Here is a 27,705-nt window from a genome sequence, read left to right on the forward strand (position 1 = left end):
TTGTCTTTGGGGATTTTTTTTTTGAGATGGAGTCTCGATCTGTTGCCCAGGCTGGAATTCAATGGCATGGTCTCAGCTCACTGCAACCTCTACCTCCTGGGTTCAAGCAATTCTCCTGCTCAGCCTCTTGAGTAGCTGGCCCTATAGGCACCCACCACCATGCCTAGCTAATGTTTTTTGTACTTTTAGTAGAGACGGGGTTTCACCATGTTGGTCAGGCTGGTCTTGAACTCCTGACCTCAGGTGATCTGCCCGCCTCAGCCTCCCAAAGTGCTGGGATTACAGACCTGAGCCACTGTGCCCTGCCTCGTCTTTGGGTGTTGAAAAAGCCTTGGCATTTCAGTTCTGTCCGTGATAGTGATTCAAAGTCCCGCTTTCTCCTTTTCCCAAACGAGGGACAGCTTGCAATGTAAGATGACCAAGAAGACTGGCCCAGCAGGGTTTTCTAGGGGTCTCTGTCCAGCTGTCAATCAACAAGAGGATCCCAGAGCATGCAGCCCTCCCTAGACCTACCTGATGGGGGAACCCTTCTGCTATCGTGCATCTCAGAGGGCCAGGGTTCCATGCGGCACAGTTTGGGAAAGGCTGCAAAGACAGCCATTAGATGTATCAGTAGGTGAACAGAGGTGAACTGTGATTTGTCCAGGACCATTCAGAGACCTGCCCACCCATAGTCTCCGAATGGTCCTGGACAAATCATAGTCCCTCTCCAGAGCCTTGATTTTGAAGGATGCTATCAGTTTGAACACCTCAGAGGTATAGTGCAGTGTTTGAGAAAATGAACTCTGAACTCCATAAGACCTGTGTTCCAAGCATGTTCTTGTCATTGACTCTCTGTGGCCTCAGGCGAGCCCCTTTCTCCCTTGGTGTCTTAGCAGCCACCTCACAGTTGTGGGAATGACATGATTGAACATCTAGTGCCTTGGAGCAGTTCCTGGTGCATAGTGGGTTCTGGATTCTGGGGTCAAGTTCAGGTTCAGCCATTGCGTCCGCCCCCACACACTTGGCCTTCCCCTTGGTTCTCCCCACCCTGGAGCATCTGGAAAATGGACAGAGGGTGATAGAGGCCCTGAGAGAGAACTACTAGGCAGTGGTGACGGGTGGGCTCAGGTCAGGCCCAGGCAAATGGGGGTCTGCCAAAAAGAGGGAGGCCTGAGTCCAGGAGCCCTTCCCTGACCTCTTCCTTTAGGTCCCTGCGGATGTGATGGTCCGGTTGTGGCTGTCCTGTTTCCTGCTTCCTGCCCTCGTGGTGTCTGGTAGGCGTCTCCCCTCCCCCGCCATGCAGCCCTAACCTAGAGATCCTTGAAGGACCCTCCGGAAGGGCAGGCCGTAGGATCTCTCATCAGCAAACACCAGCTCCTACGGTCGGCTCTGTGTTTGGCTGCTCTGGGGAGGCCTGGGGAAGAATTCAGGCCTGGACAGGTGGCCTGGGTGGCCATAGGACTAGTGTGGGCTCCCAGGGAGCAGGTGGGGGCTGGGCTTTGCAGGGGTGTCCCGATGTTCCAGCACTCGGTGTCCCTACAGTGGCAGCCAATATGCCCCCGACGTTCCTGGCCAACATGACAGCAGTGATCCTGCCCGAAGACCTGCCTGTGGGTGAGTCCTGGCCCCTGTGTCTGCCACACGCCCGGCCCTGACCCACAAGAAAGTCCCGGGGCCTCCTCTTGAGCCCCAATCCCTGCAGCTGCATGTCTCACCGTGGGACAAAGAGGGCCTGAAGGGAGTTCTTCGATTCCAGAAGTTTGTTTTCTCCTCTTCTGCTTTTGGATCAACAGTGGTGTCCCCGAGGGTGTGAGATGCACCTCCAGGGGCCCTCACACCAGCGCCAAATCACCAGGCACCCCCCCACCATTTCCCATCTCTTTCAGTGTGAGGAGGATCCCCTCGGGCCAGGCTTCCTCCTCCCTCTTCACACTTGCAATCTCTCCCACCCCGACTCCCCTGATTTTTGTTTCTTTTTTTTTTAAGAGAGAGCAGGTGTCAGGCTCAGAACCTTTCACAGAAGCTAATGACTTGCTTTGCTTTTTTTTTTCTTTGAGACAGAGTCTCACTCTGTCACCAGACTGGAGTGCAGTGGCGTGATCTCAGCTCACTGCAACCTCTGCCTTCCGGGTTTAAGCAATTTCCTGCCTCAGCCTCTGAGTAGCTGGGACTACAGGCACACGCCACCATGCCTGGCTAATATTTGTATTTTTAGTAGAGACGGGTTTCACCGTGTTGGCCAGGCCGGTCTCGAACTCCTGACTTCGTGATCCGCCCACCTTGGCCTCCCAAAGTGCTGAGATTACAGGTGTGAGCCACCGTGCCCAGCTTTGCTTTGTTTTTATTTGTAGAGTTACTTTCTATCTATGGCAGGTGAGATGGGTTTTTTGATGTAAAGTTTGCTTTTAAAGTAAATTTCTTTAAATGAAATGGAAAGTCAATTTAAAGAATGAGCACCAGGAACAGAACATAGATACAGCAAAGGTCACAGCAAAATCATAGCAAAGGTCATGACAGTGACACAGGAATGAATGAAGTTTGGGAAACATCATTTTGGTAGGAGCCAGGGGGCCTTAGATAACAGATTCCCAGAAGGCAGGATGTATATATAGGTTGGGGAAGTAGAAACCATAGGTGGCATTATTGGTTGGGACCCCAAATAACAGAGATGCAAACAAGGCAGAGGTGAATCACCCTCCCCCCGTGGCCGTCCAGGAGCCGGGAGCTTCGGGGGTGCGTCCCATTATGCTGTCCTCCCTGTGGGGCTGGGTGGAGCTGGGTCAGGCAGCCTTCCTGCTCAGTGCCCCGCCTTCCCTAGGGCATTCCTTTCTGGATTTTATACACATTGTGTCTACTTTCATCTCTTTGGCCAAAACTAAGCCGCAGACACACACCTAGCTGCAAGGGAACCTGGCAAATATGGCCTGCATTCTGGTTGGCCGTGTGCTCAGCTCAAACTCTGGGGCTCCATTGTTCTCATAAAAGGGGGACAAGTGGATATTGGGGGACAAGTCACAGTCTTTGTTGCAGCGTCAGAATAGAATCCAGGAATATTGAAAGCTGCCAGGTGAAGCAGGAGACACCACAGAGTGTTGACAAATGTGAAACCTGTGCAAACAATCCCCTGATCAAGAGAAAGTATTTCCACCCCAGAAAGCTCCCTGTATGCAGTTCTAGTCAGTCTCTGCTATAGGCAACGGCTGTTCTCATGTCTATCCCACGGAGGCTGGAGAAGGAGGAGCATACAGGACTGTTTTTTTTTTTTTGAGACAGGTTCTAGCTCTGTCCCCCAGGCTGGAGTGTAGTGGGGATATCACGCTCGCTGCAGCCTTAACCTCCTGGGCTGACGTGATCCTCCCACCTCAGCCTCCCAGGTAGCTGGGACTACAGGCGTGCACCACCATGTCCAGCTAATACTTTATTTTTTTTTAGTAGAGACAGGGTTTTGCTACATTGCTCAGGCTAGTCTTAAACTCGTGGGCTCAACCAATTCTCCTACCTTGGCTTCCCAAAGTGCTGGGATTATAGGCATGAGCCACTGTGCACCACTACACCTGGCTAATTTTATTTATTTATTTATTTATTTATTTTTGAGATGGAGTACTGCTCTGTTGCCCAGGCTGGAGTGCAGTGGTGTGATTTCTGCTCACTGCAACCTCTGCCTCCCGGGTTCAAGTGATTCTTCTGCCTCAGATTCCCCAGTACCTGGGATTACAGGCATGTGCCACCACGCCTGGCTGATTTTTTGTATTTTTAGTAGAGACGTGGTTTCGCCATGTTGGCCAGGCTGGTCTCGAACTCCTGATCTCAAGTGATCCGCCCTCCTCTGCCTCTCAAAGTGCTGGGATTACAGGTGTGAGCCACCTTGGCTGGCCTCATTTAAAAATTTTTTTGTATAGATGGGGATCTCACCATGTTGCCCAGGCTGGTCTCAAATTCCTAGGCTCAAGCAATCCTTCTGTCTCAGCCTCCCAAAGTGCTGGGATTGCAGATGTAAGCCGTTGCACCCGGCCTTCTTCTGCTTTTAAAATAAATTCAACTTTCTTGTGGCCCATGAAAGTATCGGGGGACGTAGGCTCCTGTGCCAGTGTCTGAAGCCGGAGCCCTGTGGTGGAGCTTCAGGGAAATGCATCTTCATGAAAAGGAGAAAGTCCCTGCTAATGAACAGCAGGGCCAGCAGAGGTGTTGGAGCAGAGGCTGGATGGGTAAAGGAGGTGGGGACACGGGCATAGGGTGGATTTGATGAATCTGCAAAAAGTTCCTTTCAGGCTAGGGAGTGGGATGACCAGCCCGCTGCTGTGCTCAGGCATGCAGTACAAGTGTCGGGGCGTTCAGGAGGCCAGCAGTGTACTGGACGCGGCTGTGGCTCACTTGAGCAGAAAGGGGGTGTCCCGGAAGGCTCTTGAAAGTTCTAGTCTGCACCCAGCTGCTGCAGCTGGGACAGCTTCATGCCAGCCGCTTCTAGTCTTGTGTCACGGAAACTCGGTATTCTGGAGAGGGCAGGGCCATGGGCTCGGCAAGGAGAGGGGCAGATGCCTGGGTACAGCCCCCTGCACTGTGTCCAGTACCCTTCAAGTTACTGGGCACAAGGGAAGTCAGGATGCTGCCATCCAAAGGCCTCGGAATGCATGCTGAGGAACAGGAGCCCTGAGGCCTGGGGAGGTCCCAGATGGCAAGTCCAGCCTGTGTACCGAGCAGCCAGGTGCCCATGGGCGGCCCCTGTCTCATCCCCAGGTGCCCAGGCCTTCTGGTTGGTAGCTCAAGACCAGGACAATGACAATCTGACCTATGGGATGAGCGGCTCCAATGCCTACTTCTTCACCGTCACTCCGTACACTGGGGAAGTGACGCTGGCCAGCCCTCTGGACTACGAGGTAAAGAATATCAGCCAGACAGGGCACAGGATGGGGAGGGGGCGCTGGGAGGGCCCTGGGAACCCGCATCCTGGTGGCGGCACCCCCTGTGCTCCCACCCAGCAGGAGCTCACCACTGGCCCCTTCTCTCTGCAGACACTCTACACATTCCAAGTCACCATCTCCGTGAGCGACGGCTCCAACCATGTGAGTTGGGACGTGCAGGGGGGTAGACAGGGATCAGGAGAGCCCATTCCTCATTGTGTCCCCATCTCCAGCAAGCGGAGAGTGTCCCAGTTAACAGTGAATTTAATGCTTATTTATATTGAGATTATACTAGACCATTTTTTGGTCATACAATATTACCAGGATTTTAGTATTTTTAAAAATTAATTAATTAATTAATTAATTTTATATTAGTTTTGGGACGGAGTCTTGCTCTGTCACCCAGGCTGGAGTGCAATGGCGCAACCTCAGCTCTCTGCAACCTCCACCTCCTGGGTTCAAGCGATTCTCCTGTCTCAGCCTCCGGAGTAGCTGGGATTACAGGCACGCTCCACCACACCCGGCTAATTTTTGTATTTTTAGTAGAGACGGGGTTTCACTGTGTTATCTAGGATGGTCTCAATCTCCTGAACTTGTGATCTGCCCACGTTGGCCTCCTAAAGTACTGGGATTACAGGCGTGAGCCACCGCACCCGGCCAACTAAAGTTTATTTAAATTATATAAATATATGATTTATATCATATGAGGGCTTTTTTGCTTACATATAAATATATTGATTATATTTTAAGTATAAAGTTAAATGTATTATTAATTTATATAAACATTGATTAGAAAGTACCAAACACCTCCCGTCCCTACCCCAGTGCCCCAAAGGCAATCACTTTCAGTGGCTTTGGCAGTTGAAACTACACTCTTATTTCCCACTTTGGGAGGCCAAGGTGGGCAGATCACCTGAGGTCAGGAGTTCAAGACCAGTCTGGCCAATATAGAGAAACCCCATCTCTACTAAAAATACAGAAATCAGCTAGGCATGATGGCGCATGCCTGTAATTCCAGCTACTCAGGAGGCTGAGGCACGAGAATCGCTTGAACCTGGGAGGCGGAGGCTGCAGTGAGCTGAGATCGTACCATCTCACTCCAGCCTGAGTGACAGGGCGAGACTCCATCTCAAAATAAATAAATAAATAAATAAAACTTGTAGATAAAACTAAAGTCCCCTTGGAAAATCCTTCCCAGCTCACTCCCACTGAAGCGTTCCCCGTTGCTGTGTTCTTTGACACCCCTCAGCGCTGAGGTACACGCCTCCATGTATTTTTTGGTGCATTTTCTGAAACTCAGTGGGATCGAGCTGTCTATATTGTCTTGAAGACTGCTTTGCCCACTCAGTGAGTGAGTTTAGAGCCCTCTCTGGGTCTACATACAAATCCCCAGTTTTCGTACCATCTGCATCTAGGGTGGGAACCGCTCTTAAGCTGTTTCCCTCTGGTGGTCATATAGTTGTTCACAACTTTATACTAGCGCAAACAAAGCAAAAATGCTCGTTCCTGTAATAGGACACAGACTTCTTTTTTTCCAACTTTTTATTTTATTTTATTTTATTGAGTTAGGATCTTACCCTTGCCCAGGCTGGAGTGCAGTGGTGCAATCACAGCTCACAGCGGCCTCCGCCTCCTGGACTCAAGCAATCCTCTTAACTCAGTCTCTGGAGTAGCTGAGACTACAGGCGCTCACCAACCATACTCAGCGAATTATAAATTTTTTTTGTAGAGACTGAGTCTCACTATATTACTCAGGCTGGTCTTGAACTCCTGGGCTCAAGTGATCCTCCCATTTTGGCCTCCCAAAGTGCGTAGCCGTGAGCCACTGCACCTGGCTGGCGTATTTCACATTAAAAAAATTAACTAATGATGCAACTTACTTTCAAATGGTTCAGAAAACAACATATGGAGAGAAACTGGTCTCTATTTTTTCTATTTTTTTTAAAAGAGCCCCAAAACCCATATGGAGAGAGAGAGCCCAAACAGTAGGCCGATCTACACAAAGGACACCAGCTCTTTGTACTATACTTGCCACCTTCCTGGTGTTTTAAATATGTTTTCTGGGCTTTCTCACTTGCAGAGGCAGAAGGAGATGCAGGTGATCGTGGAAGACAGAAATGACAACGCACCCGTTTTCCAGAACACCGCATTCTCCACCAGCATTGACGAGGTGACACCCGCCTTAATGTGTTTGTGGGGCAGGGGCATCCCAAAGCGCTTCTCAGAGTAGAAAGAGCCAGAGGCAGTCAGTGGGGTACTCAGGATTGGGAAAAGCCTCTCCTAGCAGAGACAGCTTCAAGAACCAAAGCCAGGGGAAAGTAACCCCACAAACAATGGTTACAGCAATATTTTGCAATCAGTCAGGTTAGGAATTCTTTCAGTGATGAAAGCAAAACAAAACAAGAACAAAAACAAACAAAAGAAACAAAAAAGGGAGTTGATTGTGTATTTAAAAAATGTAGAGGTATCTCAGACTTCAGGCATGGCCAGATTCGGGTACTCAAATCATATCTTGATTTGAGCCAAATCACAACTTGAAATTTGATTTGAAATCATATATCAGGCATGGCTGGATCCAGGCACTCAAATCATATCAAGCTATGATTTGAGTTTCTCTCCTCCTCTCAGCTCGGCTTCTCTTGTTGCCTCCATCCCGGGGGATGAGTGATGATAAAACTATAGGCTCACATTGAGAAGGAGACCATCTCTTTCTCAGTCTTTCCAGCCCAAACCCCAGGGCTGACTTTCATTGGCTCATTTTGGGTCATGAGCTATCCTTGAGCCAGTTTAGGAGTGTGGAAGGCTCTCATGAAATAAGTCAGCGTCGTGGGCCTTCCCCACAGCAAATGAGGGAAGTGGGGATAGTTCCACTTAAGCAACATGGATGGAAAGGAGGTTCCCCGATGGTCACTGGGCAGCAAATGCCACCGCTCCTGAACCTCCGTTGTCATGTGCCTGCAAAGAGCTTTGAGGTGGGGGTCCCCACGCCAGGCCAGACGTGTGTGGCCTGGACAGCCATGTGACAGGCTCTGATGGAATGCTCGGTGCCCGGCACTGTCCTAGGTGCTGAGGTTACCTGGGGAGCAAGACAGATCTGGTTGCTATTCTCAGCAGTTCACCTAGGGAAGGCCACAGACAGGAACCAATGAAACAAAATAAGCAGGATGATTTCCGATGGGGGTGAGCTTCACCATGAGTACGGGACAAGGCAAAGTGAAGGAAGTGACTGCAGCAGACGCTGCTTTAAGTTGAAGGGTCAGGAAATGCCTCTCTGAGTTGAGGGCATCTGAACAGAGACCTGAATGGCAAGAAGGAGCTGGCAGGGGATGCTCCAGGAAGGGGTACTCCAGGCAGGGGAACAGCAGGTGCAAAGGCCCGGAGGCAGGAATGAGCTCAGCCAGTGTGGCTGGAGGGTGATGAGGAGGTGAGGTCAGAGAGGCGGGTGGCAGCCCGGCCTCAGAGGGGTCTGGTCTGGACAGAATTGGGGTACCCTTGGAGGATTTGAAGCACAAGAATGATGTGGTCTGATTCATAATTTTCAAAGATCTCTTTGGCCACCATTAGGAAGTAGAGGTCATGGCTAGGTGTGGTGGCTCACGCCTGTAATCCTAGCACTCTGGGAGGCTGAGGCAGGTGGATCACCTGAGGTCAGGAGTTCAAGACCAGCCTGGCCAACATGGTAAAACCCTGTCTCTATTAAAAATACACAAAAAAAAAAGAAAAGAAATAGCCGGATGTGGTGGCAGGTGCCTATAATCCCATCTACTCGGGAGCTGAGACAGGAGAATCGCTTGAACCTGGGGGACAGAGGTTGCAGTGAACCAAGATCATGCAACTTCACTCCTGGGAGAAAGAGTGAAACTCCATCTCAGAAAAAAAAAGGAAGTAGAGATCGTGTGGACAGGAGACCAGGAGCAGAGGTCTCCCAAAAGAAGCCTCCAGCTCTGTAGGGTGCTGTTTGAAACCCATGGTTATAGGCTGTAGAGAGCACATGTGATGTCCAAGTGTGCAGTGGCACGGTGAGGCTGGGCTCTAGAATGATCCCTCATTCTGGTTCTGAGGGGCTCTGAAAATCAGAAGCCAGCTCAGGTGGTGGAGAGGCTGTGTGGGGAGGGGAGGAGGGAGATCCTCCCTGCCGTCCCGCACCCCCAGCTGCCTTTCACCTGCAGCCCTGTGGGAAGGACAGGGGAACACTGTCCCCATGCATGGCACAGCTGAGGACACTGAAGCTCAGGGGGGCAGTGACAGACAAGGGAGAGGAGGAGCTGGATTTGAGCTCGTAGGTGACGGGTCCCTCCCTGCAGACCCTGCCAGTGGGCAGCGTGGTGTTCTCCGTGCTGGCTCAGGATAAAGACACGGGTTCTGCGGGTGTGGTCGTGTATAGCATAGAGAAGGTGAGTGTGAAGGGGCCCTGACCGCCTTTGTGACCGCCAGGGGGCAGCATCTCCACAGGCAACCCCAGGGCCTGTGTGTCGGGGTGGGGACGTTGGCCCTGCCTTGGCCCAGCCCTGGTCCCCAAACCTTCCTCTGGCCACCAGCCCCCCTCCCCGGAGAACTCACCTTGCCCACTTGCCTAAAGAGGGTGCCTGTGGCAGACCGGGCCCTTCTTCCCGCCTGCCTGCTCCCAGGTCTTGTCCAAGCCCCACAGACAATAAGGGGTGTGTGAACCAACTTCTCATGGAAACAGACTTACTGTTGCTAGTGCCATTTACCGAGCACCAGCCGCATGCCTGGCACATACGGTACAGTCGTCCCTTGGAATCCATGGGGAATTGGCTTCAGGATCCCGAGGACACCAAAATCCATGGTTGCTCAAGTCCCTGACATGCGATGGGGTAGTATTTGCATGTAACCTAGACACGTGTGTGCTTTAGATCACCTCTAGGTTACCTCTAAGACCAATGCAATGCAAATGCTTTGTCAATATAGCATGTTATGCTGTGTTGTTTAGGGAATCATGGCAAGGGGAAAGTGTGTTCACCTTCAGTACAGTTGCAACCATTGTGGGCATGGCTACAGTTTTGATCTGTGGCCGGTCAAATCGGTGGATGTGGAGGGCCAACTGCATCATAATGGATCTTCCTTTCAAACCACTGAGGGTTGTCACCAGTCCCATTTCCCAGAGCTGGAAACCGAAGCTCAGAGAGGTCATGTGACCTGGCGCCAGTAGCATGACCAGTCAGCGACAGAGCTGGGGTCTTCCCCTTGTTGCTCAGAGTGGGGTTCTTGGGGCAGCACTGTCTCTAGGGAGCCTGGCCCGAGTGTGCTCTGCCCCAGGTCATTCCCAGCACTGGGGACAGTGAGCATCTCTTCCGGATCCTGGCCAATGGCTCCATCGTCCTCAATGGCAGCCTCAGCTACAACAACAAGAGTGCTTTCTACCAGCTGGAGCTGAAGGCCTGCGTGAGTGGGGGTGCTGGCGGGGGGCCCGGGACCCACGGCGCTGGCTCACGGCAGCTGTCTCCCTGCAGGACATGGGCGGCATGTTCAACAACAGCTTCATTGTCCAGTGCTCCGCGCCTGTCTTACTGTCCATCTCCGTGGTGGACCAGCCTGACCTGGACCCCCAGTTTGTCAGGGAGTTTTACTCAGCCTCTGTGGCTGAGGATGCAGCCAAGGTGCGCGGGGGACCTGGGGGGTGTGGGTGGAGGCGGGAGGCGGGGGAAGCTGGAGGAGCACTGACTAGGCCGGCCTCCAGGGAACCTCGGTGCTGAAGGTGGAGGCTGTGGACGGCGACAAAGGCATCAATGACCCTGTGATCTACAGCATCTCCAGTGAGGATGGGGTGTCCCCAGGCCAGGGCTGGGCCGGGGAGGCAATGGGGTTGGGGCTCCATCAGAACCACTCGAGCAGTGCTGTTCCAGCTGTTTCGCCTGTCCGCTTGCCCCTTGCCAGACTCCACGAGGCCCGGCTGGTTTGACATCGGGGAAGATGGGGTGATCAGGGTCAATGGTTCCCTGGACCGTGAGGAGCTGCTGGAGGAGGGTGAGGAGGTACAGCTGCAAGTCACGGTGAGCGAAGGCCCCAGCACACCTGTCAGACTCCTGCTCTCTAACCTCTGGCCTTCGATCTCTCTCTAAACACTGGCTCTCTGACCTCTGCCCTCTGCTCTGTGCCTCAGGCCACCGAGACACACCTCAACATCCACGGGCAGGAGGCCAAGGTGAGCACATGGGTGACAGTGAGTGTGACGGATGTCAATGACCACATACCTGAGTTTTACAACTGCAGCCTCCCAGCCTGCACCTTCACCCCTGAAGAGGCCCGAGTGAACTTCACCGGCTACGTGGATGAGCATGCCTCCCCCCGTATCCCCATCGACGACCTCACCATGGTGGTCTACGACCCGGACAAGGCAGGCGTGGTGGCATGGGCTTGGGCAGGGGGTGGCTGGGGGAGGCCAGTGGGAGCCTGGATCAAGTGCCGGTGTGATGTGGTGCTGGGTGGCGGTGCTGGTGGTGCAAGGTGTGGTGATGGAGAAGGGGGGCGCTGGCTGCTCTCTGGAAACCTGCATTGGTAAGCAGTGTCATCCTCTGGGCGATCGGTGTGGGGCTGATAGAAAGGCATGCTGAGTAGAGGCTGATGCTGAACGTCAGATGATACTGAGTGGAACATCATTGTCCATGGTGATGGGTGACCGGTGAGATCTCCTGGCATTGGGCGGCCGTGATTTGAGTAGTCTTGGGAATTGGGGGAAGCTGAGAGGTGTTGGGATGAGTGGTCTGAAGGTGTGAGGTGGGAGGGGACTTTTTTTTTTTTTGAGATGGAGTTTCACTCTGTTGCCCAGGCTGGAGTGGAATGGCCCAATCTTAGCTCACTGCAACATCCGCCTCCCACGTTCAAGTGATTCTCCTGCCTCAGCCTCCCAAGTAGCTGTGATTACAGGCATGCACCACCATTCCTGGCTAATTTTTGTATTTTTAGTAGAGATGGGGTTTCATCATGTTGGCCAGGCTGATCTTGAACTCCTGACCTCATGATCCGCCCACCTTGGCCTTCCAAAGTGCTGGGATTACAGGCGTGAGCCACTGTGCCTGGCCATGGGAGGGCACTCTTAAGTGGAGGCTGAGGTGAGACGTGGGTAACATGGTGGCTCTGGAGGATGAGTAACTCCAGAGGGTGTGGGTGTTAGGAGATACTGAGGAGGTGGAAATGTCGTGAGGAGGACAGCGTCAGGTGGCGTTAGGGTGGCCAGTGGGGCCACGCAGGCTGTGAGTGGTGTTTGGTGTTGCTGTGGGGGCTGGGGGATGCGAAGGGTGGGTGCGAGAGATGGTTGACAGGAGTGAGGGGTGTGCGTCCTGGCTCTAGCCCAGGCCTGGGACCCACAGTGCCTAGGGAGCTGTCTTCTATGGAGTCCACATTTGCAGGGACTGGTGACCAGCCCAGCCTCCTGCACCCTCTCTCGCAGTCTTTTGAGAGCCCCTTTCTGTAGGACCTTATCTGGCAGGGCATCCAGAGGCAGGAGCTTGGGGCCAGGGACTGGAGGAAGATGCAGGTGGGCAGAGCAAGGGGACGGGTCCCTGCTAGACAGCCCACCTTTACAGGGCAGCAATGGCACCTTCCTGCTGTCGCTGGAGGGCGCCGACGCAGAAGCCTTTAGAGTCTCCCCGGAGCGGGCAGCGGGCTCAGCCGCCGCGCAGGTGCTGGTGAGATCGTCCACACTGGTAGACTACGAGAGGCAGACGGTGATGACGGTACAGGTGAGGGCCGCTCTGGGTTGCCGGGGGCCGAAGCCGAGGGCACTTGGGCCCCACAGCTGCTGCCTCCTCCCCTGCCCCCAGGTCGTGGCTACAGACTCAGTCAGCCAGAACTTCTCCGTCGCCATGGTGACCATCCATCTTAGAGACATTAATGACCACAGGCCCACATTCCCCCAGAGCTTGTACGACCTCACGGTGCCAGAGCATAGTGCCACTGGCTATGTGGTCACCAGCAGCATTCACGTGAGTGATGTGGACACGGCGGGGCTGTGGGGTCCCAGCAAGCAGGCATGCATGTGTGAGTGTGAGAGTGTGTGTGAGTGTGTGTATGTGTGAGATGGGGGTGGCCATGAGTGTGCTGGGGATTCTCCCTTTGTGTCAGGAAGCACGACAGCTCTGTCCCCATGAGTTGCATGGGTGGTGGTGCGTGCGTCGCCTCTGCACAGCTCCCTGTCATGTCTCTGCCTCACAGGCCACGGACCCAGACACAGGCGCGTGGGGCCAAATTACCTATAGCCTGCTCCCAGGAAACGGGTAAGGGCTCAGGTTGGGCCATGGGCAGGTGGGTAAGCAGGGTCCAGGATAGCTGGGGAAGACCAGAGGCACTCAGTTACATTTCAATTTCAGATAAACTAGGACTGATATTTAAAAATAATGAATATGTTGCACATACCACATGGGATATGCTGGAATATCTGTTGCTGTGTATCTGAAATTCACACTGAAGTGGGCATCCTGTGTCCATATTTCCTAAACCTGGCCCCTCTGAGCAGGGCAGACCTCTTCCAAGTGGATCCTGTCTCAGGGACAGTGACAGTGAAGAACGGCAAGCTGCTGGACCGGGAGAGCCAGGCCGTGTACTACCTGACATTGCAGGCCATGGACGGTGGGAACCTGTCCTCCTCCACGACGCTGCAGATTCACCTGCTGGACATCAACGACAACGCACCCGTGGTCAGCGGCTCCTACAACATCTTCGTCCAGGAGGAGGAGGACGACGTCTCCGTGATCATCCAGGTGTGAGCCCGCCTGGACCTGGCGGGTGGGACTGGGGGTGGGGACCGAGCCTGATCCGTGGGCAGGCTGGCTCTGGGTAGTCAGGGCTCTGCTGTGTGGCTCTGAGACAGACACTCAGAGTCTCTGGGCCTGCGTTTCCTCTCAGGACATGAAAAGAACCATAGCCTTATTCTCAGGGTCATTGGGGAATAATCTGATGACGTGTGTGAGGAGCTCAACTCTGGGCCTGCTACAGAGCAAGCCCTCAAAAACATACATTTATTTTTTACTTACCCACTTGCCCCACTTCAAAAAGGACTTGAGGTGGCTTAAACAGTAAGATAAAAATATGAAAGAAATAAGGAAAAAAAGAGAAAATAAGGCTGGCATTTGTTAAAGGGCACAAAGGTAAAATTAGAACCCAGTGCTACAGAATTGCTCAGTGAACAGAATTGAAGGAGTGAGTTTCAAATTCTGTTCTGAGCTTCGTGGTGGCCAAAGCAAAAAGGGGAATGAGATCAGTGGCCAGGTTCACAGAGTTCATGAGATAAAAAGCCACTCGTGGCTCCAGAGAAACACCGGGAGTGGCTCCTCCCCTCGTCCTTCCTGAGGAGTTGGGCAGCTTCGCCCCTGCGGCATCTGAAAGGGGGTCTTGTGAGAAGTGAGAAACCAGGTCCTCAGAGGGGCAATCTGGTGGCCACAGAGCCCTCCCATCTTTCTGGGACCGTACAGTTTCCAGAGCATGTTCCCATCCCTGATCTCTTGACAAGCTTTGGAAGCAGATGGTCTAATAGTTCCCATTTCGCAGGAGACAACGGGCTGAGAAAGGTTAAGTGACTTTCTGTGGTTACACAGCTAGTGAATGACGGCGCTGGGGCTGCAGCCCAGACCTCTCTGGCCCTGAAGCCTGGGCCTTTCCTCCTTCCTGCTTGGCACTTCTCCCCTGGTCTGGGAGCTCCTCGGGGCAGGAGCATTTCCCGTCTGTCGCTGTACTGTGTTGCCCAGCGTGACCCCCGGGAAGCACTTGACGAATTAACTGGCCTGAATTCAAGGCACCAATGGATGAGCAGACAGGGTCAGGCTTTTGGAAAAAAACCATCTCCAGCTGCTTTCAAAGGATGCATGTAATAAACAAGATCCCAGCAGAATGAAATGGAGGCGCTGAAGGAGGGGACCCGCAGGGAGGAAGGGAAAGAATTGGTTGAGACAGAGTGGTCCAGCTCTGGGTTCAAAGCCACGTTTGCTGAGCACCTACCCAGTCTTTGGTTGGGCCCTGGGTCCTCAGAGATGAGTCCACCACCATTCCTGCCCCCAGGCAGCTCCCAGTTAGCAGGTGGGCATCAGACAGTCACCCACCTGTGCTATGTTGAGGCCCAGGGAAAGCACCAACCTGCCTGGAGTTAGGCAGGGAAGATGTCGGGGTGAGGGAACAGAACCTGCAAAGGCCTGGTGGCACAGAGGAACCTGCTGTGTTATCCATGTTGGTTCACCCCAAAGGCAAGCCAAGCATGCCTTCAGGGCCCTGGCAGGGCAGGAAAACACACACACACACACACACACACACACACAGACACACACACACATACACACACACATACACATACACACATACATACACACACACGCACACACGCACACACACATACACACACATGCACACGCACACACACATACACATACACACATATACACACACGCACACGCACACACATACACACACTCTGTCTGTCTCTCTATCTCTCTCTCTCACAGACATACAAACCGGGTGAAGAATCAGCTACTTTAAAAATATAGCATTGACAGCCAGGTGTGGTGGCTCACGCCTGTAATCCCAGCACTTTAGGAGGCTGAAGTGGGCGGATTACTTGAGGTCAGGAGCTCAAGACCAGCCTGGCCAACATGGGAAAACCCTGTCTCTACTAAAATTACAAAGATTAGCTGGTGTGGTGGTTCACGCCTGTAATCCCAGCTATTCGGGAGGTTTAGGCAGGAGAATCACTTGAACCAAGGAATTGGAAGCTGCAGTGAGCTGAGATTGGGCCATTGCACTCCAGCCTGGGCAACAGTGAGACTCCGCCTCGAGAAAGAAAGAAAGAAAAGAAAAGAAAACACAGACCAGGCGTGGTGGCTCATGCCTGTAATCCCAGGACTTTGGGAGGCCAAGGCAGGTGGATCATGAGGTCAGGAGTTCAAGACCAGCCTGGCCAACATAGTGAAACCCCGTCTCTACTAAAAAATACAAAAAATTCACTGGGCGTGGTGGTGGGCACCTGTAATCCCAGGTACTCAGGAGGCTGAGGCAGGAGACTCTCTTGAACCCAGGAGGCAGAGTTTGCAGTGAGCAAGTTTGCGCCATTGCACGCCAGCCTGGGCAACAAGAGCAAAACTCTGGAAAAAAAAAAAAAGAAGTAAAAAGTATACATATGGTACTGAAGTAGTCATTATGGGAAAATCAGAATCTTGGACTTCACACTTATGAGTTTAAAACTTTCCTTGAATGTCTACAATTTCCTGCTCCCATATCCCCCTTCCTGGAAGAATATTAGCAGCAAAAGGGCCTGTCTTGATGACGGCTGTATTCTCTGCACCTAGAACAGGGCTGGGCACGCTGTAGGCCCACGGTGGTCGTTTGTGAGATGAGAGAATGGCCTCAGTGCTGAAGATCTCAGAAGCTCTTGCAAACTGTTGACCTGAGCCTCTTAGATGAGAATCTGAGGCTGGGAGATGGGCCCACTGGCTCCAGGCCTGATAACTGCCTACATGGGCCAGCGCTGGAGAGGACGGTTCAGCTGCAGGGGAGGAGCTGCGGGCTGGGGGTGCTGATGGCTGATGGCCAATCCCTGCTTACCTGCACAGGCCCACGACAATGATGAGCCGGGCACCAACAACAGCCGTCTGCTCTTCAGCCTGCTGCCTGGACCCTACAACCACAACTTCTCCTTGGACCCCGACACAGGGCTCCTCAGAAACGTGGGGCCCCTGGACAGAGAGGCCATCGACCCCACCCTGGGGGGCCGCATCGTGCTGACGGTGCTTGTGTCTGACTGTGGCGAGCCTGTCCTCACCACCGAAGTCAATGTCACCATCACTGTGGAGGTACGGGCTGGCTCAGCCGGGACCTGATGGCAGGGTGGGCCCCGGGGACTCCCAAGCCGATGGCCAGCCCCTCCAGCTTGAGCCAGTCACACTTCTGCCCTCTGCAGCCAGCCTGCCTGGGTTACAGTCCCACTCACTCATATGGCCCCAGGCAATACTCAACCTCCCAAGGCACTCAGGCCCCTGGTCTGTAAAGCGGGGGTGAAAAGGGCTAAAGGTTAAGCCAGTTAATGAATGGAGCGTGCTTGGGGAGTGCCTGAGCTGTAGAGGGTATCAGTAACTATCAGCTCCAATTGTCACTCACAAAGCCCCACCCGAAACCCTCCCTGCCACCATTGAAAAGCAAAGGGGGTGAAAAGCAGCATTGCTGGTGTCTACTGCACATCAGGGCATCCCCCAAGGTCGGGCTGGTTATTACCATTTTGTTCCAATCTATCTGTCTATCTGTCTATCTATCTATCTATCTATCTATTTTGAGATGGAGTCTCACTCTGTCACCAGGCTGGAGTGCAGTGGCATGATCTTGGCTTACTGCAACCTCCGCCTCCCAGGTTCAAGTGATTCTCCTGCCTCAGCCTCCCAAGTAGCTGGGACTATATAGATGAGCACTACCACACCTGGCTATTTTTTTATTTTTTAAAGTAGAAACGGGGTTTTACCATGTTGGCCAGGATGGTCTCAATCTCTTGACCTCATGATCCGCCTGCCTCAGCCTCCCAAAGTGCTGGGATTACAGGAGTAAGCCACCGTGCCCAGCCTTATTTATTTTTGAGACAGTGTCTCCCTTTGTCACCCAGGCTGGAGTGCAATAGTGCCATCATGGCTTACTGCAGACTCAACCTCCCAGGCTCAGGCGATCCTCCTGTCTCAGCCTCCAGAGTAGTTGGGATTACAGGCACATGCCACCATGCCTGTTTAACTTTTTAATTTTTGTAGAGATGGGGTTTTGCCATGTTGCCCAGGCTGGTCTTGAACTCCTGAGCTCAAGTGATCTCCCTGCCTTGACCTCCTAAGTAGCTAGGACTAAAGATGCATGCCACCATGCCTGGCTAATTTGGCTAATTTGTAAGATTTAGTTTTCATAGAAACAGGATCTTACTTATTGCCCAGGCCAATCTTGATCTACTGGCCTCAAGCGATCCTCCCACCTTGGCTTCCCAAAATGCTGGGATTACAGTCATGAGTCACCGAGCCTGGCCTATTACCATTTTATTGATCAAGCAGCTGAGGCAGGGCTGGGTGCAGTGGCTCACACCAAAAATCCCAATACTTTGGGAGACCAAGATGAGAGGATTGCTTGAGCCCAGGAGTTCAAGACTGGGCTGGGCAACATACCAAGACCCCATCTCTACAAAAATAAAAAATTAGCCAGGCATGGTGGCATGGACCTGTAGTCCTAGCTACTCAGAAAGCTGAGGAGGGTGGATCATTTCAGCCCGGGAGGTTGAGGCTGCAGTGAGCTATGTTCATGTCACTGCAATCCAGCCTGTGAGACAGAGCAAGACTCTGTCTCAGAAAAGAAACTGAGGCACAGAGAGGTTCAGTACCTTGCCTGGGGGGGTCACAAAATAGGGTTGTGACTCCAATCAATCTGGTTCTAAGGCTGCCACCAGCCCACAAGTCACCTTCCTCTGGAACAGTATTGTAACAGATACACACATAACCCAAGTCCTCTAGGGTTGTGCAGTGCACACCCTGCACCACTGCACATAGTAGCCCTGTGTCCCCTGGACTGGGATGCACCATTTTCACTCAAGGGTCAGAGAGTAAGACCTCAGAAATAGAGAAACTGAAGCAGAATGAGAACTTGCTGGTTGTCCTTGGGGTGGGAGGGCTGCAAAGACAGAACTTCGTTTCCTGAGTGAACGGATTTCTTCACCTCTGCGAACAGGTCTCACAATTGCCCTATTAGTGGGGCTACAACCCCATTTTGCAGATGAGGACATTGAGGCCCAGAGTGGTCAAGGACACACGTGAGGCAGAGGTGGAGCAAGATGTGACTCAGCGCTCTCAGCCACTCCTGTGAGCTAGGGCGAACTTGAGAATGCAGCTGGTCTTGTGCATGGAGCCGTGATGCCACCTCTGGGAAATTAGCAGCAGAAAAGACATATAGCTAAGGTGGAAGAAGGTTGTCTTCCAAATGTTCTTTCTAGGATTATCAGAAAAACAAACACCTATGATGTGACCCACAAACCCAGAACGGTTGGAGTGCTCAGGGCATCCCTTAAGCACACGCCAGTGTTAGGGGACAGAGTAAGGGGCAGAGTCACCTCCAGGTTGTGACAACAGTTGCAGGGCTCCAGCTGTGCCTGATGGGCTAGGGCTGGCCACAGAGGTGAGAGCCAAAAATAGCCAGTGTCCGAGGCAGGAGCAGGTCTAAGCTTCTGCAGGTCCCAGAGCCCAGCTCTGCCTGAGCACAGAGCTGGTGTCGTGGGCTCAGTTGTATGCAGGAGGGACAGGGGTAGGAGGGGACAAGGGAAAGTGTGGGCCTTGTGTGGGCCTTGGAGCCTTCGTGGACACATAATGGTATTGGTACCAACACAATAAATCCAAGAGATGGGAGTCAAGCTGGGCCAGGTAGGGTCGCAGGGGGACCCAGAACTGTGCTTCCAGAAATCAGGGTCTAGAACAGTTCTGAGCTGTGGTCAGAGAAACTTGGCTTTACATATCCGAGGAGGCGGGCAGGGCTTCCTGAGGATGGATATGTAAGGCCCAGCTCCCACCACAGGCCCCCGAACCCCAGAGCCTGTGTGACCTGTTTCCTCATCTGGGGAGTGGGCAGTGAGGTCTGAGGCACTGGTAGAGTCTGTGCCTCGGAGTACAGGGATTATTGGTTTCTCAGATTGGCTCTGGGGAGGATGAGATGGGATCAGGGACTCAGACCTGTCTCTGCCGGCAGGACATCAATGATAACCTGCCTATCTTCAACCAGTCCAGCTACAACTTTACGGTGAAGGAGGAGGATCCAGGTACGTGTTCCCTGGGTCAGGAGAGGCACTAGGGCTGGGGCCCAGTGTGTCTTTGTCAGGGTGGACCTGGAGTGCCAAGAGAGGCGAGGGCAGAGGAGGCTTCTGATGGCGGGGCCAGGAGTCCGTCTGAGCTCTGTCCCTCGTCCATAGGAGTGCTAGTGGGCGTGGTGAAGGCCTGGGACGCAGACCAGACAGAAGCCAACAATCGCATCAGCTTCAGCCTGTCGGGGAGTGGTGCCAACAACTTTATGATCCGGGGCTTGGTGCTGGGGGCTGGGTGGGCTGAGGGCTACCTCTGGCTGCCCCCGGATGTGAGCCTGGACTTCGAGGCAGAGTCCGTCTTCAACTTGACAGTGAGTGCCGAGAACCCAGACCCCCAGGGTGGTGAGACCACAGTATATGTCCTCGTGAATGTGGAAGATGTGAATGACAATCCCCCCACCTTGGAAGGAGCCTCACTCCAGGGCATCCGTGTGGCTGAGAATGGCTCGCAGCATGGCCAGGTGGCTGTGGTGGTTGCCTCGGATGTGGACACCAAAGCCCAGCTGGAGATACAACTTGTGAACATTCTCTGCACCAAGGCTGGCCTCGATGTGGGCAGCCTGTGCTGGGACTGGTTCTCAGTGATGCCTAATGGCTCTGTGTACATCAACCAGAGCAAAGCCATTGACTACGAGGCCTGTGACCTAGTCACACTGGTTGTGCGGGCCTGTGACCTCACCACGGATGCTGGCTTCCAGGCCTACAGCAACAATGGTAAGGTGGCCTGGTCTTACAGCGCTTGGCAGGCCACAGCTAGGGGCTGAGGGAAGAAGCCCTGAGCTGGGACTCACAAGGTCTGGGCTCAGATCCTGGCTCCAGCCCTTTCCAGTTGCAAATACTGGGAAAGTCTCAAATCCTCTCCAAGCTTCAGTTTCCCCATCTGTCCAGTGGGGTTGGGCAGTAGGTTGGCTGTGAAGAATCAATGAGAAGATCCATGTAAAGCATTTAGTGCAGTGCCTGGCATGCAGTAGCACCGAATTAATGCCATTATTTTGCAAGATGCTGTGAAAGAAAGATCACACTTCAGAGCCAGATGTGTACTTGTATCCCACTTCTGACACCAAATAGCAATAATAACCACATTAACAGCTAGCATATATTGAGTCCTTATGACAGCCAAGAACTGCACCAGGCACCTCATAAGCATTTTTGCACTCCTACATAACCCATGGGGTAGGTGGTCCCTACCAATTTTATAAATGAGGAAACTGAGGCAGAGCATGGGCATTTAAACAACCAGCTTGCATAGTTAGACTGTGTCAGTATAATGTCATAGGTGGGATCTACCTAGGCTGGGCCCAATCCTGGCCCACCTAACTATTGCTGTGTGACTCTGACAAGCTGCTTATCTGCTCTGAGGTCTAGGATGATACTCCCACCCACACAGGCTACAGAAGACTGAGCAGGCATTCTGGGTCAGGAGCAGGGGAGGGGACTGAGCGCGGGGAACACATGGGAGAGAGGCTGTGGAGCATGGGATTGAGGCCCAGGCTCTTTGGGTCAAGCTCGTGTCCAGAGCCAAAACCAGCTGACCTTGTCTCCTAGGGAGTCTCTTCATTACCATTGAGGATGTGAATGACAACGCACCCTATTTTCTCCCTGAAGATAAGACTTTTGGTAAGCAGCAGCCCTGTTGACACACACATAGCCCTGCTCCATGAGGTCACCCTCGGGCAACCCCCACAGACCATCCATGGGCTCCAGGAGGGCCTTTAGAAAGGGTAGAAGGCCTATAATCCTGCCTCTTCCCAGGGCTGCAATAGGAGAGGACATTGGAGGATTTTTTTTTCTTTTTTTTTTTTTTTTCCTGTTTTCCTTTTTTTTGAGACAAAGTCTCACTCTGTCTCCCAAGCCAGAGTGCAGTGGTGCAATCTCGGCTCACTGCAATCTCCGCCTCCCAGCTTCAAGTGATTCTCCTGCCTCAGCCTCCTGAGTAGCTGGGATTACCGATATGCACCACCATGCCTAATCTTTATATTTTTAGTAGAGATAGCGTTTCACCATGTTGGCCAGGCTGGTCTTGAATTCCTGGCCTCAAGTGATCTGCCTGCCTTGGCCTCCCAAAGTGTTGGGATTACAAGTGTGAGCCACCATGCCCAGCCAACGTTGGAGTTTTCATTCCAGCTCTGCCCCACCTAATGTCTAGCCCTGGTCCCCAGGCCTTCCCTCTCTGGGCCTCCATTACCCCATGTGGGCCTGTGACCTTGTCCGTGACAATGGGAGGTGACTTGCTAACTACTGGCCCAGTGGTGGCTGTAATGGTGTCTCTTTTGGTAGAGCGGTTGAGGGCAGGGTTAGGGGGATGAGCCCTGAGCTGCGCTCGTGGCCAGCCTTGGTCCGGGTGGGCAGTGTCCCGACCCTGCTGACCCCCTTCCCATTCACACCTGCAGTGATCATCCCTGAACTCGTGCTGCCCAACCGGGAAGTGGCTTCTGTCCGGGTAAGTCCTTGGCTCCAGCCTTTGTTGGTCACATTAGCCCCAGGGGACACAGGGCTGAGGCCTTCAAGCCTTTAACGGTAGAAAGAAAATATATGGGCTCCAACATATGAAAAAGAAAACCTCAGGAGGGAAACCAACACCTGTCTAATCAATGTAATCAAACTTCACTGTGTTAAATGTAGCATTCATAAAAATGTCGTGACCATAAATACCACTTGCAATCTAGGTATTTTTTACTATGCCAGAATTCTTGAGTACTACAGAGAACTCGTTGCCAATTGTAAATTAAACGAGTGCTTTGTCATTAAGTAATTCCTAGAGCCAACTCATAAAAAGGCTTTCAGCTGTTTATGGTGTTGGCTGTGAGCGAGTTTATTAGGGGTGGTGGCTATGCCATGTGTGGGGGAGGCATCCCACACCGCTGAGGGCTGGGCCTGGCTGGGCTTCTTACTGACCTGGAGAGCTGCCTTCCCTCTCTGGGACTCTGTTTCCCTCTTCAACAAGAAGCTGGCAGTTCCCAGAAGGTGGCATGTGGGTGCTACTCCCTATGCTATGGAAAGGACATGGGTACAGGAGATGGACAGGGCTGGCCTTCCCCGCTTAAAGCTGAATGTAAGGACAGGGTCTCTCGGAGCCTCAGTTTCCTCTTGTAAAATGGGGATGGTAATCCTCCCTCTCTACACAGAGACAGTAACTGTGTGACTTTCAAGCCTTAAAACACTTTCCTAATCTGCCAATTTCGTTCTAATGTTATGAGTTTGGCCACTGCAATTTTCTTTTTTTCTTGTTTTTTTAAGACAGAGTCTCACTCTGTCACCCAGGCTGGAGTGCAATGGAGTGATCTCAGCTCACCGCAACCTCCGCCTCCTGGGCTTAAGCAATTCTCCTGCCTCAGCCTCCTGAGTTGCTGGACTACAGGCATGCACCACCATGCCCAGCTAATTTTTTTGCATTTTTAGTAGAGAGGGGATTTCACCATGTTGGCCAGGCTGGTCTCGAACTCCTGACCTCAGGTGACCTACCCGCCTCAGCCTCTCAAAGTGCTGGGATTATAGGCATGAGCCACTGTGCCCGGCCAGCAATTTTCTTTAAATAGACTCTTTTTTGAGACTAAAGCATCGGTGTTGGCCTATCCTCAACAGTAACATCAGTGGACTGGAGGCTCTGTGTGCTAGTTAAATTTTTCTCTAAAAGGCACTAGAATGAATAAAAATGTTTGTATCCCCTCCCTAACCATTGTCCACTAGGGGAATTGGTACTCACATTAGCAAGGAAATTGCTTGGGAAATCTGAGCATCACTCTGTGTGTGTGTGTGTGTGCGTGCGCGCTAGTGTGTGTGTGTCCAAGTGTGAATGTGTGTATAAGGGTGAGTGTATGTGAGTGCGTGTGACTGTGCATATGTGGGTATGTATGAGTATGTGACCATGGGTGTGTGTGTGTATGAATGTGTGTGTGACTATGCAAGTGTGTGAATGTGTGTGAATTGAGTGTGTGTGTTTGTGTGTGAACTGTGTGAGTGCATGTGAGAGTGAGGGTGTGTATGTCAGGATAAGTTTGAGAGGGTGTGTGAGAGTGTGTGAGAGGATTAGTGTGTGAGGGTGTGTGTATGAATGTGTTTGTGAATGTGAGGGTGTGTGTGTGTGTGAGTGTGGCAGTGGAGGGCTGGGGGGAGCAGAGCAAGATTTCCACATGTGAGGGACTTTGGGCAGTGATCTGTTTAGAGGTCGGGGACAGAGGCAGGGACTTGTTCAAAGCAAGCACACAGCTTTTCGAAACCATTTGCTTATTCGGGGCAGCGTGGGGATGGCTGATAGAGACGGTGAGGACCAGCCTCCCAGACCACCCTTGCCTGTTGGGGTGGAGGGATGCCTGGCCTGGCCGGGCCCCCAGATATTGTCCACTCTTGCTCCCAGGCCAGAGACGATGATTCAGGGAACAATGGCGTCATCCTGTTCTCCATCCTCCAAGTAGACTTCATCTCTAAGGATGGGGCCACCATCCCTTTCCAGGGCTTCTGGATCTCTACCTCCTCCGAGGCCGACGTGTTCACTGGGAGCATTCAGTAACGGCGGTGGCCCCTGGAGGGAGGGTGGGGGAGGGGCCCGAGGGGAGCTTCCAGGCAGCAAGTCCCCCATCCTGAAGGTTACAAGGCTCCTGAGGATTCAGCTTGGGTTCAAAGACTGACCTGCACCTCCCACCTTCCACAGGCCTGTGACCAGCCTTGACTCCACTCTCCAAGGCACCTACCAAGTGACAGTCCAGGCCACGGACAGACCTTCTGTGGGACCTTCCCTGGAAACCACCACCACCCTGAATGTGAGTGCCAGTCCCACCTCCAGCCCTCAATGCCCTCTGCCAGCCCCCAGGGTCCCTCATGCCCCATCTCCTGCACACCCTCTTCCCCCAGCTCTTCACCGTAGATCAGAGTTACCGCGTGCGGCTGCAGTTCTCCACACCAAGGGAGGAGGTGGGCGCCAACAGACAGGAGATTAATGCGTAGGTCTGGGGAGCCCGGGAGGGAGCTGTGGGAAGAACAGGGTGTAGGAGCCTGGTCTCTGACAAAACCTTGATGGGATGTCTCTCAATCCTGTTCCTGACCCACATTTGACTTTGTCCCTGTCTTTAACCCTGTACCTTAACCTGCAGCATGTTTTTGCATGTCCCCAGAAGCCCATACCCAGCCAAGGGCAGAGGGAGGCCTTGGAATAGGGTTGCCATGTACAGTTGTGAAGGCTGTGCACTGCACAAGGGCACTCTGCTTGCTAATCTATTAACCCAGACCCAGAGGAAGAGATTTCCTCTTGTAATTTGCACGGAAGTGCTACCTACTCAGCCAACAGAGCTGTCCAGAGGAGGTGCCCCTTTCTCACTCACACAATTCCAAATTCCACTGGCATAGGCCCCTACCCTGTGCCATAGGGGCTAAGGCTCCTACCCCAGGCCTCTGTGACATCTGCTCCCTTTGCAGGGCTCTTACCCAGGCGACCAGGACTACAGTCTACATTGTGGACATTCAGGACATAGATTCTGCAGCTCGGTGAGTGCCCAGAGACCTGGAGGTAGGAGTGAGGGGGAGAATCGGTAGCAGCAGGGGCCCATTGGGTGGTCCAGGCTGCTGACTCTTCAACTCTGTCCCCCTCCAGGGCCCGAGCCAACTCCTACCTTGATGCCTACTTTGTCTTCCCCAATGGGACAGCCCTGACCCTTGATGAGCTCAGCGTGTGAGTGGGGCTGCCCCTGGGGCAGGCGTTAGGGTGAGCAGGAAGTCTGGGATGTACCGAGGTCCCTCGGGCCTAAGTGGAGTTCTGTGGCCAGGATAATCCGGAGTGATCAGGACTCGCTGACGCAGCTGCTGCGGCTGGGGCTGGTGGTGCTGGTGAGTGCGGGCAGTGGGGCGGCAGGTCAAGCTGCGGGGCCCCCACAGTCTCCCTCACACTCATCCTTCTCCAGGGCGCCCAGGAGAGCCAGGAGTCAGACCCGCTGAATCAGCTCATCAGTGTCATCATAGGATTGGGAGTGGCTTTGCTGCTGGTCCTTGTGATCATGACCACGGCCTTCGTGTGTGTGCGGAAGAGGTGCAGTTCCCATTGTCCCCATGTCTCCAACCTTCACCTTCTCCCACCACCCAAGACATCGCGGGGGGCGGGGGCGGTGGAAAGAGCTGAGTTTAGGCATAGGTATACGTGCATTCACTCCCCAGTGACGTGTGAGGTCTTGGGCAAGCCACCTGCCCTCCCTGAGCCTCAGTGTCCTCATCTGTGAACGGGCATGACACTAGATTCCCTAGTGCACCATGGAAGTGATGCGTATTTTACACCCAACGAGACACTGGCACGCACTATGCATTTAATAGATGCTGCTGCTTTTTCCAACATGTACAGAGTCAGCAGCCATATCTGGGTTTGACTTCACGCTTTGCCACTGGCTGTGTGACCTGCAGGAAATCACTTGCCTTCTCTGGCTCTTACTTCTACCCTCTGTAAAATGGAGCTAAAACTCGCCTCCCAGGATCTTGTGAAGCCACACTCTCAGGGCCTCCACTGGGCAAACAGGTGTGCAGCAACAGTGTGACCCCCCTCCTGGTTCCCCACAGCTACAACCGGAAGCTTCGAGCTATGAAGGCTGCCAAGGAGGCCCGAAACACAGCAGCGGGGGTGATGCCCTCAGCCCCCGCCATCCCAGGGACTAACATGTACAACACTGAACGGTAAGCAGGGGTCAAAGGCTGGGTAAGAGGCCTGGTGGGGTAGCGGAGGGCCAGGCCACCTGACCAGGCTTTCTCTCCAGAGCCAACCCCATGCTGAACCTCCCCAACAAAGACCTGGGCTTGGAGTACCTCTCCTCTTCCAGTGACTTGGACTATGTCAGGTGAGCAGCACCCCTCACAGCCATGCTAGGTGGTGGTGGTGGGACAGGTAGTGAGGGTGATGGTGATGATGGTGGTGGCGATGATGGTTATGAAGATGGTGTTGTTGGTGGGAGTGATGGTGTTGGTGGTGATGGTGGTGGTCATGGTAGTGGTGGTAGTTATGGTGGTGACGGTGGTAAGGTGATGGTGATGGTAGCGATGGTGATAGTGGTGACGATGGTGATGATGACAATGATGATGGTGGTGGTGATGGTGTTGGTGTTGAGGTGATGGTGGTGATGGTGGTGATGATGACAGTGATGATGGTGGTGATGATGGTGTCGGTGTTGAGGTGATGGTGATGGTGGTGATGATGACAGTGATGATGGTGGTGGTGATGATGGTGTCGGTGTTGAGGTGATGGTGATGGTGGTGATGATGACAGTGATGATGGTGGTGGTGATGATGGTGTCAGTGTTGAGGTGATGGTGGTGATGGTAGTGGTGGTGGTGATAGTGGTGGTGGTGATGGTGGTGAGACAATGGTGTGGTGGTCATGATGGTGGTGGTTATGGTGGTGGTGATGGCAGTGAGGTGATGGTGATGGTAGCAATGGTGATGGTGGTGATGATGTGATGTGATGGTGGTGGTGGTAGTGATGGTGGTGATGGTAGTTGTGATGATGGTGGTGGTGACGGTGGTGCTGATGTGATGGTGATGGTGGTGGTGGTGGTGTTGGTGTTGAGGTGATGGTGGTGGTGGTGTTGGTGGTGTTGGTGGTGGTGGTGTTGAGGTGATGGTGATGGTGGTGGTGTTGGTGTTGAAGTGATGGTGATCGTGGTGATGGTAGTGATGGTGGTGACGGTAGTTGTGATGACGGTGGTGATGGTGATGATGGTGGTAGTTGTGATGGTGATGGTGGTGATATAGGTGGTGGTTCTTGGGCACAGTAAGGGAGGACTGGGCCTGCCAACACCTGCATTCCATCACCTCTCTTACAGCCTCAACTCCCTGGATGACAACTCTGTGGATGTGGACAAGAACAGTCAGGAAATCAAGGCAAGATGGGAGAGGAATTGGTGCCTGGAGATTCCAACTTGGGTTCTTCTGTGGAGGGGTTCAGGACAGAGCTCGAGGGAGCCACTGTGGACATGGGCAACTCTGCTTCTCGGCGCCAGGCCCCGGGAAGCCCTGTGGCTTTGGAATGGGGTCCACTTCCTGCTCCTCCACTGGT

The 27,705-nt window shown here is 53.1% G+C and overlaps 1 protein-coding gene across 2 annotated transcripts in view; it reads left to right on the forward strand.

The window, feature by feature from the left end:
• Positions 1-27,705, forward strand: part of CDHR2 (cadherin related family member 2) — a 46,010-nt gene that overhangs the window by 15,471 nt on the left and 2,834 nt on the right. For both annotated transcript variants that reach the window (XM_064376574.1, XM_064376575.1), the window contains exons 2-31: positions 1,190-1,256; positions 1,525-1,596; positions 4,717-4,856; positions 4,992-5,042; positions 6,961-7,050; positions 9,185-9,274; positions 10,158-10,283; positions 10,352-10,498; positions 10,579-10,654; positions 10,776-10,891; positions 11,002-11,235; positions 12,425-12,580; positions 12,662-12,823; positions 13,053-13,114; positions 13,354-13,597; positions 16,433-16,672; positions 19,572-19,641; positions 19,792-20,397; positions 21,229-21,300; positions 22,074-22,123; positions 24,038-24,186; positions 24,332-24,440; positions 24,532-24,620; positions 25,093-25,161; positions 25,268-25,345; positions 25,440-25,500; positions 25,575-25,699; positions 26,218-26,331; positions 26,412-26,492; positions 27,473-27,530. In XM_064376574.1, the coding sequence (XP_064232644.1) occupies positions 1,190-1,256; positions 1,525-1,596; positions 4,717-4,856; positions 4,992-5,042; positions 6,961-7,050; positions 9,185-9,274; positions 10,158-10,283; positions 10,352-10,498; positions 10,579-10,654; positions 10,776-10,891; positions 11,002-11,235; positions 12,425-12,580; positions 12,662-12,823; positions 13,053-13,114; positions 13,354-13,597; positions 16,433-16,672; positions 19,572-19,641; positions 19,792-20,397; positions 21,229-21,300; positions 22,074-22,123; positions 24,038-24,186; positions 24,332-24,440; positions 24,532-24,620; positions 25,093-25,161; positions 25,268-25,345; positions 25,440-25,500; positions 25,575-25,699; positions 26,218-26,331; positions 26,412-26,492; positions 27,473-27,530 (3,804 nt within the window). The remainder of the gene's footprint in view (positions 1-1,189; positions 1,257-1,524; positions 1,597-4,716; positions 4,857-4,991; positions 5,043-6,960; positions 7,051-9,184; positions 9,275-10,157; positions 10,284-10,351; positions 10,499-10,578; positions 10,655-10,775; positions 10,892-11,001; positions 11,236-12,424; positions 12,581-12,661; positions 12,824-13,052; positions 13,115-13,353; positions 13,598-16,432; positions 16,673-19,571; positions 19,642-19,791; positions 20,398-21,228; positions 21,301-22,073; positions 22,124-24,037; positions 24,187-24,331; positions 24,441-24,531; positions 24,621-25,092; positions 25,162-25,267; positions 25,346-25,439; positions 25,501-25,574; positions 25,700-26,217; positions 26,332-26,411; positions 26,493-27,472; positions 27,531-27,705) is intronic.

Source organism: Aotus nancymaae, unplaced genomic scaffold, assembly GCF_030222135.1.
Source record: "Aotus nancymaae isolate 86718 unplaced genomic scaffold, 86718_ANA_hifiasm-v0.15.2.pri h1tg000015l_1, whole genome shotgun sequence".
Taxonomy (NCBI): Eukaryota; Metazoa; Chordata; class Mammalia; order Primates; family Aotidae; genus Aotus; species Aotus nancymaae.